The 13,777-nt window shown below is 37.3% G+C and overlaps 1 protein-coding gene across 3 annotated transcripts in view; it reads left to right on the forward strand.

The window, feature by feature from the left end:
• TEX10 (testis expressed 10) overlaps nt 1–13,777 on the forward strand; it is a 55,392-nt gene that overhangs the window by 4,533 nt on the left and 37,082 nt on the right. For all 3 annotated transcript variants that reach the window (XM_018907978.3, XM_009101376.3, XM_030237371.2), the window contains exons 4-7: nt 11–717; nt 6,256–6,499; nt 8,493–8,605; nt 9,384–9,622. In XM_018907978.3, coding sequence (XP_018763523.2) covers nt 11–717; nt 6,256–6,499; nt 8,493–8,605; nt 9,384–9,622 — 1,303 coding nt within the window. The remainder of the gene's footprint in view (nt 1–10; nt 718–6,255; nt 6,500–8,492; nt 8,606–9,383; nt 9,623–13,777) is intronic.

Genomic DNA, 13,777 nt, shown 5'->3' on the forward strand with positions numbered 1-13,777 from the left:
TTCCTTATAGGATCTGCTCTCACAGATGCATCACTATAGTCCTGGGGTTAAGCATAATGCACTTCTTGGACTCAAAGAACTCCTGTCTCAGTATCCCTTTGTAATTGATGCACACCTTTCCAGTATAATAAGTGAGGTGGCAGCTGTGTTTACAGACAAAGATGCCAGTGTCAGAGGAGCGGCTGTTCACCTGCTGCAATTCTTGGCTTCAAAAATAAGAGCGGAACAGATTGCTCCATTTTTTCCTTTGGTAAGTGCCCATCTCTCTAGTGCCATGACTCATATCAGTGAGGGAATTCAGGAAGATTCATTGAAAGTCTTGGACGTTTTATTGGAAGCATACCCAGCTCTTCTTACAGACCGCAGCATTATATTGTTGAAGAATTTTGTAGAGCTTATTTCTCACCAGCAACTCTCAAAAAGACTGAAAAGCAGGGACAAACTTTCGTGGATGCTCTCTGTTAACCCAAATCGCAGAGTAACTTCTCAGCAGTGGAGGTTAAATGTACTTACCAGGCTCAAGAAGTTTCTCCAAGCAGTGGTGGATGGATCCAGTGATACAGAGGATGAAGGGCTTCAAGAGCAGAAGGACAACTCTCATTCTGTGAGGAACCCAATATGTATTAGTTGGAAGCTCCATGCAAATAATCAGCAACCTATACAACTGTTTGAAAGTGGTGGCTTACGACCAAAGATCAACTCATCATTTAGACTGAGGTGAGAAAATGTTAACTAGTTTGGGAATTAATGTCAACTGTGTCATTGCAATTTAATTTTTTTGTGGGATTGTCCCTTAGCCATATTTTAGGACACTTAGGGTAATATGTAGTCTTACTGCAGAGGCTTGAAAATACAGATATACTCAGGAGATAACTGTGTTATGTGTATATCATGAACCTTTCCATTATACAGTCTTTATTTTATGCTGTTAATGATAATTTTGGATTACCAGCTCTGTTGGAATATTTTTGGAATGCAAACTGACAACTTCTTGCAGGATATCTATCAGACCTAGGGGCAAGTAGGCAGATTTCTTTATGTGAACTGTAAGTTTGTTTATGATAATGAATTTCACTGAAATTTTGTGCTTTTACCTTCAGGAGTCTATCATAAGCTTAGGAGTGTGTTATCTTTGACTGTAGCTCCTTTTAAAAAGGACAGCAGGATGACATGTGTCTGGTGGTATGAGTTCTGCTGAGTTTCCAATTCTAGATATTTTAATCACTTCACCAGTTTATATATTCACTGTGGATGAAAGATGTCTCGGCTGAGACATGCTGATGAATATGAAAGGAAGCGTAGTGTGCTTAGTCACAGAAGGGTTTGTGTGGGTTTCAGTAGTACTCCAAACAGATGTGAGCTGAAGTTAAGGGAGAAACAAACAGCTGTTTTGATTTCTCTTCTCCTCTCTGATTTACCCACTAGAGGTGAACCTCCCACCTTTTTTATGGTGCTTTTTGAACACTGGCATCCTTATATGCATTACTATGGATGTTACATACCTGCTGATAGGAGAACTGGAATGGTGACTTAAAAAAATGGAAGCAATTTAGCTATTACACAGCTCTGTTTCATGTAGATACCAAGGTGATTTGAAGAAAAACCACAATCCTTGTTTTACTGCCAGAGAGGACAAAATAAGAGGTATAAAGCAGTTATACCAAATTCATCTAGGAAGTCAGTGGCAAAAAGGGTTATTAAACCCACTGCCTCCTCCATTACTATGTCTGTCTTATATCTTTTAAGGAATAAAGGACAGAAGAAGAGGTGTTCTCTCTGAAATACCCAGGTTGACCTGAATTGGCAGGTGTTTTCCATCTCTGTCAGGGAGAGACATCCATTCCTGCTCTCCTAGGCTTTCTCTTTGGAGGTAGCATATTACTTATAGTAGGTATAGGAAACATATTAAGCTAAGTAAGAAGGTCAGCTTTTTCTCCTTAAAGTGGTTGTCAACATAAGTGTTCAGTCATGACCAGCAGTATCTGCTGCAGGTAAATTTTAGCTGGCAACTAAAATCTCAACTAAACATCACCAACTATGCCAGTGATGCCCCCTTGAGGCAGGAGAAGGGTTCAGTTCTGAGCACAGAACAGTCCTATTGAGTTCATCTTCTCAGTCAGAAGCACACAGTTGTGGACCACTGTGTATCAGAGGATGCTTGTATTGTGCCTTGGGTGATAGGCAGTGTATGATGTACCAGGTCGTGTAATAGCTGAAGATGCATTGTATCCAAGGTCTAGGAAAATAAACTTTACATCTGGTGTCACCTGAATTGGATTCCGCTTTTCTGAGGAGCTAGATTTTGGTGGGACATCGTGATGTGCTTCTGCTTATAAATACTTACAAAAAGATGTTTGCAAGCATGAGGAGGAGCCAGAAGAATAGAAGGAAACATGGCTAGAATCCAAGGCGAGATTGGCAAAGCAAGCTGATGGCAGCAGAACAGAAGAATAGAAAGGGAAGGATCATCTACTGAAGGTACTAAAATGTTCTCATTTTATTGCATTTGTGCATATTTTTGGTGTATTCGTTTTTCACAAGGGTACAGCTTGTTTTAGTGACTATGTATGAAGTTCCAATAGTGAAGAGTTGTGGTGGTGGTTTTTGTATTGGCCACTGAAATAATTTCTAATAATCTCGAGGTGTTTAATTCTGTCACTTCAAATCCTGATTGTTGCCTCTTATGGGCATTCTCAGGCCTCTGCTATGGCCACTACTGCAAGGACAGAAATTAGTTTTAATAAGAGGTGCAATACTCTGTGTGTGTGTGTTTAAAGTCAAATAGTCAAGTCTATGACTAGCTAAGGATAATGAGTTGACCAAACCATAAGTAATTATTTGCAGTATGTGTATTGGAGGTCTTGTCACTAATACTGCAAGTAAGTTTCAACTTTGTTCTTCCAAACAGCATAATAGTATACTAAATTTTTTAAGTTCCTGTGTCTATTTAATCTTGCAAGCTCATTGGACAGGGCTGACATATCAATGATAACCTAGTGATTATGGAATGAGATTTTCTGAATCAGCTTGCAGTATTACTGTTTAATACAAAGGATAGGTTCTGAGCTTGGAATGCTGGATGATTCAATGATGCAAATCTTAAGACTTTGTTATCTTCTGTTGTGTGGTAGATCTACCTATTGTGTGTAAGTTAAAAATTGCAGTATACTAGAAAATTGTTAGAATGTATTCTCTGCATTATGTGCTGACTGTGCTGCTTTTTGCATCAAACTCATTTCAGGTGTGGAAAAACAAAGTCTTCACAGCTCAAAGTGGTGGTACCAAGGCGTGTGATTTTTTTTTTAATTTTTTTTTTTTAACTGGAAGAGAAGCAGTTGAGCTTCAGATTCTGCTGAGAGAGTTCAATATGAAGCTGCAGAGAAAAGCAAAAATGACTTGAGAAACTGAAATGGAAGATGAAGCGTAGCCAATAAATATGTACATGTGCATCAAAGAGAAATGGAGAATGCAATTCACTTGGTGTGCTGTGTGTTTGCTGCATTTGGCAGTGCACATGGAAAAGAAGGACAAGTAACCTGGCTTAAACTGCAAGCCATAAAAACTTTAACTTCCAAAGACTTTTCCTGTTTTAAAGAACAGCAAGTTATTTCCTTATTTTCTATTTCTTTTATGCTTCCTTTACTTCCCTTAGCTGAATTTCTGTTGTCTTCTTACTGTCAAATGGCAGATATTTGCACAATTTCTGTTTGTTTGGTCCTGCTGTATAAAAATACTGGCATTTTAAAGAAAAATGACAGCTTAAGGGGTACACAAATATCTTGCAGCTCCCTTCAATAGTATTTCATTCTGATATAAAGGTAATATGCTTTGCAGTGTTTCTAAAAGTCACCCTACCACTCAAGAGTAGTGATAACAGATATGTGACAGTGCAATTGCCATCAAACCTGCCCAAGTCAAGTGAACCTATATTGTTAAGGATACTGTACTAATCAAATAAATGCTGGACAGATTGCTATAATACTTTGTCATCATCTGTTACTGGCACCTAAAATGCATTTTACACTTTTATTGTTAACCTTGAATATGTGGAGGAATCTTACCTTGAGAGATAGGGGCTTCTTGTGCAGGGGTATATGAAAGCTATGCTAAGTATTCTTACCCCAGTGCTTTCAGCAGCTGGGAGGAGTACCCCTTTTGGCATTAATTCTTAATTTTCCCATTCCTTGTTTCAGAAAAGTACTGAAATAATTGTGTGCGTGTTATACTTCTGTAGAAATCTTCCAGTGTGGATTACCAGCTCCTCAGGTTTCATGCACTATTAACTTTTTAACTGGGAGATTTTTGTATTCCTTAACTAAACTACTGGAATTACAGAGTTCTGCTGTAATACCAGGTATTTTTTAGAAAAGAAATTACTAAAGACTACTACTTCAGAACTTTCCGGCCAATTACTGAAATTTCAGACTCCCATCTGAGAACATTATCCTGTCACAGCATAGCATTTACAGGACAACCTCACTTTTTCAATGAGATTATAGCCTTGGTATCAACAGGCTTTAGAATTCATTGTGATTGTAACTGAAAGATGGGATTTGTCTGCTGTATTTGAGATGGCTGAGAATTAAAACGTCTAAGATAGAACCATTCACCTTAAACTCTTTCTAGTCTGAAAGAAGCCGGTGTCTACTGCTGTGCCTGCACTACAGAAAGGAAATAAGGCAAAAAAACAGGCAAATAAACCAAATTATATTTATTGGATATATTGGTTGCTGCAGTTAAACTAAGCTTAATAAAATTTTAATATGTTTGATAATTGTAGTAAGTAAAAGTAAAGCAATTTTTTTTTCTTATGGTCAGTTATGTTTCCACTTACCCCTTTTATTTTGTGGTAGAGATCTAAATTCTCTTCCCCATCTTGCCTTCATTGAAAATAGCTTGTATTTGTCTCACACTTTAATTCCTTTTCCCTGTTCTTTTTACACGTCATTAATACCTGGGTTTTGGTTTAGTAATTTTCTTGATACACTGATATCAACTAGAGAGAAATTGCAGACTAAAATTATTATTATTTGTATTGTAGATGATGGTAACAGCATGTAGCTAAAGGATATAACTAATAAAAGATATAACTAATTGGATAATTTAGAAGTGACTAGGGAAAACTGCTTTACATCTTCAATATGAAATTAAAATACTTGTCAACAAAACTTCTGCAGGTCCTGTTTTTCAGGAAAGTTTTTCAGTTCCTATTTTGAGTGTATATGTAAAGAAAAATGACTTGGAGATCATCACTAAAATAGAAGGGAGTTCAGCTGGAGATTCAGTGGGCTAATCTTATGTATGTTAGGAAATTAGAATTACGATAGGAATTCCCTGCTATGAATTAGGAAACAAAATCATAATGGAAAACAGTTTTACAAGTGATCGATTGAAACGATAATTGCCTTTTTTAAAGGAATCTGTACTCGTTAAAATCAACAGGATTTATTCAATGTTTTAGTTCTTTTAAAGAATCCTCTTTTTAAATAGGGTACAAATTGCTTGAATTTATCCAGTAGCAATGTTGGGTTATATCTGCTGATTATCCTTTCAGAGACAAGGTAGTTTTTAAATGGGGGAGAAAAAGAGTTGGTTTTCTTGATTTCTGGCAGATGTTATATTAATTTAAACTGTTACTTAGTTTTTGAATTTTTTAAACTTCATTATCAGATAATTTTCTGTTTAGTTGCTTTTCAAAGCATATTAGCTAAACATCAGGTGGGAGCCAAAGGTATATTTTTACAGGAACATTTTTTTCCACATTTAATATGGAAAACATTGTGTTTATTATAGTTGGAGATGGTTATTGACTGTAATAAACCTCATGCATTTGACAACACCTTGTAGTCAGCTTCGTTATTTTGCTTTAATGAGCTTAAAAGGGGTTTTTTGTTATTTTGTTGTGCTGAATATAATTAATTCCTTCCCACTGGTTGAAGGTGATAGGATAATGCATATTGTATTTCTCCATTTCATAGACTTTACATGTAACAATGGGGAAAGAAATACTGAAACCTAAGAAGTTGTTAAAGAAGGACACAAACTTGCAGGGAGACTTGGGAGCAGGTTTGTTGTAGATGGTTTGAAATCCCTTTTTTCCATACTGAAATATCTAGCAAGAAAGCCAGCAAATATTTAATGTCTTAAAAAAATAACTTTTCCTATTATTCAGAAACAGGAAAGTGGTATTACTGTAATCTTGTTTTAAAAGGTGTGATCTTTACCTTTTTATGCTTTTTTGCTTTTGTTGTTTAGGTCTCTGACAAGTGTAATGGACAGTGCAGAAAAAGGCCTGTCCTCGGCTGAAAACTTAAAAGGTTTCATTGAGATAATAATTCCATTACTGATTGAGTGCTGGATTGAAGCATCTCCTGCACAATCAGCTCCCATTCTTGGAAACCTTTTGGAATCAGAATCTCAGCAGCTTATGCAGCAAGTTCTTAGCATAATACATTTATTGTGGAAACTCACAAAGCGACATGATGAAACATACAAAATGGTAAGGGAGAAATGATCCATGACATAATGATGACAGTTCATTTTGTTTTGATTAGAAACTAGTGGTTTGGTGATTTGAAGCACTGAAGATGCTTTGTTAAGAGAGAAAAAGCCTAGGTGTTGAGTCGATTCTGAATCTGGATTTTGTTGCCACTTACTATAGAAAACAATCTGTTGAACTGAGCCGTGATTTCAGTAAATAATCTCCAGGAATCCTCCTTGACTGCAGCACAAAGGTTTTGAAACTGGAAATGGTAATGGAGAAGAGGAGCATTTTGTCTCCCAGATAACCTCTAAAATATAAATTGGAACCAAGTGTAGAATGGGGTTGTTTTTTCCTTGTTTTTGTGTGTTGAAAAATTTCTTGGGGGTGGGTGGGAATGAACAAACCCTAAATGTTTGGAAAGGTAGAAGATGCTGGTGGTCTGAGATTCTGTAATTGCTTGGTGCAATATGTGTTGCTGTGTCATGATCGGTAGGATCGTAAGACATGGGATCAAAAAGGGTTTTAGGAAGTACCCTCTAAAGTTTTTGGGTTTTTTTTGGTTTTTTTTTCCCAGGTTTATTTCTCTGTATTTTACTTAGATAACTGAATTGCTTTTTTTGGTAACTTTGCTGCTTTTCCAAAAAATTTGCAAATCGGAAAATTTGGCTGTTGAGTAGTTGGAAGAAATGTCTTGAGAGCTCTCAGTGTTTAAGACTGTTGGTCCCTTTGCTAAGTGAAAAGCTACACATAGGGTAATTAATGGAAAACATTTGTGGAATCATTACATTAGACCAAAGTTACCAAACGTACCTGGCTTTGAGGGATGGATTCAGTGTGTCTGAGCAAAGCACACTGTTCCTCTTTTTCCTTCTTCATCTTTTCTAGAGGCCCTCTTGGAAGTGGGCAAAAAGCAGGCACTTGACCTTGTAGATTCCTGTGGCAGCCTCCTGTCCCTAGCCTTTTTCTGAAGGATTCTGGAGAACTGCTGCCCTTAGCCATAGGGTTCCTGTGTTTTGGCCACGTGAATGGCATGGTCCTCTGTCAAGATATGAGCTGGTTTGGGTACACACAGTTGGGTTATGACCTTAAGTTTTTTGTGGGGAGAAAAAAATCTGAGGTTCGTACAACTTGTTTTTTGTGGAGTAAATTTCATTTTAGATTACTGGTTTGTTTTGTCTTTATAGTAACCATTATAATCAAAATGCGTTCAAATGGCTCAGTTTGAAAATGAAAGCTTTGCTCTTTTAATAGCCCTTGGGCTTACAGGCCAAAGTGGCTTATTACAGTTACTGTGGAAAACCACTCTGAATATGCTTGGTGGAAAGCTATTGATCTTTGAAATAGTTCAATGGCCATTCTCTGCTCTTAATAGTCAAATATCGAAAAACTTATCCTGCCTGATCAATTTGATAGCAATGCATGCTTTTTTAGTGGTGAGTTTTGCTGGACACTTTGTGGAATGGTGACTGTGTGCTAACCTGCAAAGCAAAATTATTTTAAAATACTAAATAATTTTTCTGTAAGGGTGGCCTCTCTACGGGAAAATGTTTTGTCAGTGGGCTTTCAGCCACGAGTACCTCAATGACAGGGAAAGGTGAAAGAAGTATCAGAATATGTTTTAATGGAAAACTCAGGACTTTCATTGCAAGTTAAACAGAGTCCACTCTGATTTTAAGAACCCTGATAAATTGATATAAAAGTATTTTCATTCAGATCTGTAACTCAGATTAGTATTGCATATATCCACATAAATATGTGCTAAAAAAATAAAAGTGGTTCAGTTAGCAACGTGTTGTTGGTCAACCTTAACTTACAGCATCTTGTTATCCTCCCTTATTTTGTGCACCTTCATGCACAGCACTTGAAAGTAAAAATGTATAAACAACTTGGAATCAGAAGCTAAAGTTCCTAGTTTCATTGATTCCAGTACTGAATTTTGGGACATAATTGTCTGGATTTATTTAATTTGCTACTATGTTTTCTGTCTATCATCTGCTTTCCTTAACAGGAACTATGGCTTCGAATGAATTACCTTGTTGATTTCAAGCACCACTTCATGCGTCATTTTCCTTATTCTTTACAAGATACAGTAAAACACAAAAAGAAAGATCCATGCAAAAGGTAAGAGTAAAATCAATGTCATGTACCAGCTTTTCTTAAGAGAAGTGGGACAATGTGTGACTCACGTGCTTTATCAAATATTAAGATTTTAATGGTGGAAAAGAAAACTTTCTACTGTGTATTTCTTGAAGATCTGTGGAGATGCATTTATAGGAATGTTGCACTACTTCAAATTGAGACATTTTAGTTGTTCTTTATAAAAGTATTGTATAGGAAGTTGTCTGAATAGCATCCAATAGAAAATTAAGTGCTGCCTTAGGGAAATAAAAGCATTTTATTCAACTCATGAGCTGGAATTTGCATATTGCTAAATGGTGATTGTTTTAAGCTGACTGGTTTCATATTTCTGCATGTTTTCTTCATCTGACTGCTGAATTACATTAAACATAGTTCAAACATTCTTTTCACCTCTATATAGTCTTCTCTAGTTGTATTATGGGGCTGGGTGAGGACAGCTTGGAGGGGAGGTGGGCACACTGTGGCTGTCCTGTAGGGCAAAGCAATACTGGAGCAGAAGCCAAATACTCATTTCTTCACTACTGAGCTGTCAAAACAGATGCACCAATTCTGTTTTGCTACAGGCCAGTAGTAACTTGTCTCTGTTCTCAGCACCCAGATGTGAGACTAAATTCATGCTAAAGTTGTTCTGAAATCATTCTGCACCTTTGCAGTCTATGAAGAACGCTGGAGTATGTACAAGGGGTATCAGCTGGTGTCCATTTTTATTTCAAAAATAATTTTTTTAAATCTTTCTGTTCTCCCCCCCTCCTCCTCTTAGCAACAGGAACTGTATGAAATCCTCAAACAACATTGACCATCTTTTACTGAATTTAACCTTGTGTGACATAATGGTTTCGTTAGCAAGCGCTTCAACACTTCAGACGGACTCTGGTTGGCTGGACATGATAAGAAAATTTGTGACAGACACTCTTCAGGATGGCAGCAAGTTGAATAGCAAGCAAGTGAACAGATTGCTCGGGGTGACTTGGAGACTAATGCAAATACAGCAAAACAAGGGTAAGATGAGTAGTTTCTAGAAAGCAAAATTATGCACTGACAAAGCTTTGAGTTGTTTTAGCATTTTAATGCTGCACTTTACATTTTCAGTTGTTACATCAGAATGTATTTTGTCATCAAGGTAGAACAAATTTCATGGTAATAGCCTTGCATGTAGCATTGGAGACTTTATTTTTGGAATACTGTTAGATTCATACTGTTGATATGCAAAGTATGAATATATTTGTACCTGTTTTCTGGTTTTTCTTCTTAAGATACTCATATAAATGGAATATTAGCTTTATATTGAAAAAGTAACAACTAGGCTGTAGAGGGGCATGATACTTTAATGTACCAGTCCTTATTTAAAGTCATTAGCCCAGCTGATAGATTGTCTCAAGTACTGTCAGATGATCATTTTAGTTCTGTGGTGATTTGAAATGAAAGGTACTTTTGATGGAAGCTGCTGTTGAGTATTTTCCGAGGTGTTTGATTTGAATTCTTTTCCGAGAGAAAACATTTCCAGTTATGACCTGCAGGAGCAGTCTAATATTTTAGTTGCTTTTTTTCTTTCATTTCAAGTGCTACTTGGTTGTATTCCAAATGAGACCTTGGATATATAGAACTTCAAGAAAGGACTTTATCAGTAACCAGAAAAGTGACAGCAGTCTTTTATGTTTCACCAGTGTGATAGAAATGAATTCCACATCCAGGTAGCTTATAGAAAAGCCCTTAGCAACAGATACACTTGTTAGAGTTGTAAAATGAAAGATGTCAAATGTCCCTCAAATACATTTTGGCAGTTAGTTATATTTCCTGCCAAATCCATTTTAATTGGGATTCTGTCTATTCCCATGTCCCTGGTGACAAAGATAATAACTACTCATTCCTATCTGCACTTCAAATTTAGCTTTGTGTTGAAGAAAAGTAATAATCCAAAGTCAGAGCCTGTTGCACCACCTGAGCTAAAGCAGAGGAGCTGCTACTCAGGACAATAGCTTCCAAGCAGTTGTTAGACTGTTAGATCAGATACTTCAGGCTATTCTTTGTAATGAAATATTGATTTTTTTTTTAAACTTTGCTAAACTTCTACCAAATAGTCAATAATTTAATAATTTTGTGCTGGTCCTGCAGAAGTTCAGTGTGAAATTAGTTACCTCACAAAGCTGTGTCTGTTTGTTTGTGTGAATGGTTTATCTCGCCCCTTCAAGATAATCCTTGTGCAGTACTAAAAACCTAAGTGTCAGATTGTAATTAATCTACCAGCTGTAGAGGAGATACAGCCTTGACATACTGGAGCAACGGGAGAATGGTTCAACAAGGAGAATGCAAAGCCCTGCACCTGGAAAGGAACAATCCCATGTACCTGTACCTGCTGGGAGACAACCCGGTGGAAGCAGCTTGACAGTAAAGGACCAGGGGTCCAGGAGGAGCCAGAAAGGGGCCCTTGTGACAAAGAAGCCCAGTGGGGTCCTGGGCTGTATTAGGAGTGTTGACAGCAGGTTGAGGGAGTAAATCCTGCCCCTCTGCTCTGCACTGGTATGGCCACTCCTGGAGCAGTGTTCCAGTTTGGCACTCCCCAGTAGAAAAGTGGCATGGACATAAAGGAGAGAGTCTAGCAAAGGCTGTGAAGATGCTGAAGACTGGAGCATCTCACCTGTGAGGAAAGGCTGAGTCAGTTGGAGATGAGAAGATTTGGGAAGCATCTCATCAATGTATGTAAATATTTAAAGGAGGGATGCAAAGAAGAGGGAGCCAGGCTCTTTTCAGTGGTGTCCAGTGGCAAGACAATCAGCAGGCACAAACTGAAACACTGGAGATGCTGTCTGAACATGGGGAACACCCTTTTCACTGTAAAGATGACCAAGACACAGGTTGCCCATAGTCATAGTGGAATCTCCATTCTTTGAAGTACTCAGAAGCCATCTGGACATAGTTGTGAGCAGCCAGATCTAACTGATCCTGTTTCAAATGAGCTCAGAGTCATTCATTCCCACTTTTATCATTATGTGATTCTATGGAAGAAAAACATTCTGTCCTTGATTGGTTTTCTGATAACGTTCTAGAAATTTTGAATTGTGTTGTGTCAGATGGGACTGCCAAAGATGGTACATAGAAAAAAATTAACTCTTGATTTGTTGAAAACAATTTGACATTGAGATTAAAGCCTGGAAGGGTATGTGTTATTTAGAAGACAATGCAAAGTGAAAAATGAGCCATTACAGTAAAAAAAAAAAAGTTTAGAGCACAATGGAAATCAAAAGAAGGGAAGTTTACATAGAAAAACCAAAAGAGCTAATGAAAAAGAGATTAAATAAAACCATAGTGAACCTCTTGTGCATTATCTTGCACAAGCATGGTTCCATTTTCCTGGATTGCCTGTTTTGAGTAGAGATTTATGCTGGGGTGAAATGCAAATATCCCCTTTTTTTCTGTGAATATGTAGAAGAGCTTGTAGCTGTGTTGTCTGAAGATTTATCTCCATTGCTTAAGATTAAACTTGGGACATCACAGTAGTTAGGAAGTCTGCTCCTTTCTTAAATTTCTCAGGTATGACGTCAACAGCAGCTTGCCTGCTAGTTGTGTTTTTGTTTAATTTTCTTCATGCAACAAAAGAAAGCACACTCAGTCACTTCAGAAGGAAGCTTGACATGTGCCCGTTAAAATGAAGTATTTTAAAACCTCATGAGTTCTTCAGCTGTGTTTTGGACATCTGTATGATGTGGGCCTTTTAAAGTATTACTTTTTACAAGTACCTTTTAAAATTGCTTCCATTTTTAAACTTGTCCAGTTCACATGAAACAATTCAAATACTAGGACCCATTTTACTTAACATGCCACAGAGTTTTAGGGAAATGAAAATTCTGCTCACTTAGAATACTTATTTATTTTTATATTTTTTCAGTTAACAGTTCATCAGTTAGCTATAAGTTACATAAAGTTATAATTGTTATTCATTTAAGAATAAGCCTGTGTTCTGTTTAAAAAATGCTGTCCAAGGTGAATCTTCACCTGAAGAATACGTGAATTGAGTAAGCTGATACTCCTGATGCATTGAAAATAATTCAATGATATATATCTTAGTTACATGAAATATTAGAATGGGTTTTATTTTTCTGTTGAAAAATATGTTAGATTTTAACTTCTAAATGGCTCCTGCTTCATGTTGGCATGTGACCATGCCATTTCAAGTGATTTTTGTAGTGTGCATGTAGTAGAATCCTTACATGGTAACTTGAAGTTGAGTAAGAGTTTTACAGACGAAGAGTGGCCCCTGACTGGATCCAGAATAATTTTTAGAAAGGAGCATTCTTGTCTGTCTCTGTGGGTGGAAGCTGCTCTGTTCAGTGTGGAACACAATATTTATCTGGTTTTGCACACATAACTTACTAAGACTGATCTGTGTACCTGCATGAAAAGACAGATGTCTGTGGTTTATGAAGATAGTGAAGTGATTGCTGCTACTTAAGTATGCCTTAATTGAATTCCTTGGGACCACAAGCTCTTCTGTGACAAACTGAGTCAGGTCTCATACCTTTCATGTATTGCTTAAGTTTTCACATGCTCTCCTATTCTTTCCAGGCTTGTCTTCTCTGAATTCAGGTATTTTTCCATGCTTTGTTAAGTTTTCCATCCGGTGGTTTAGTCTGGTTTCCAAAGGAAGTGTTTTGTCTCTTTTTCAGTCTATTACAGTAAGTTCTGTGTTTGCTGGCTAATTTTATCCAATTTGGTTACAGTGGTAAAGCTTTCAAATATTGTGTTAAGTCTGGTGATAACACATGGTTGATGAGAGCTTCAGGGCAGGAAAGGTTGCAGGGGAGTTAGCAGTTCTTGCAGTCTTGCCAGCAGCCTCTTGAGGTATTTATTTTCTGGTTAATTAGCAAGTGTAACTTGGAGCCAGCTGGTTCAGAGACAGGGAGAGCCGGTGAGTGTGTGGCAGGGAGAAAGGGATAGTGCAGAGAGAACTGAAGGCACTGTGATAGTGAGGTTTTGGGGAGCAGAAGTAAATGAGAATATTAGTCTGAAGTTACTGCACTAGGGAAAAAGGATTGGAAAATAGCTGTGAAAAGCAGGAATTTATTGCTTTTCAGCTACCTTTCAACCTGTCTTCAGGACGTTTGGAAGTTTTCACTTGCGTGTTGTCTCTGTTCTTTTGCATTTCTTTCTGTTTTTTTT

The sequence above is a fragment of the Serinus canaria genome, chromosome 2 (assembly GCF_022539315.1).
Source record: "Serinus canaria isolate serCan28SL12 chromosome 2, serCan2020, whole genome shotgun sequence".
NCBI classification, from domain to species: domain Eukaryota; kingdom Metazoa; phylum Chordata; class Aves; order Passeriformes; family Fringillidae; genus Serinus; species Serinus canaria.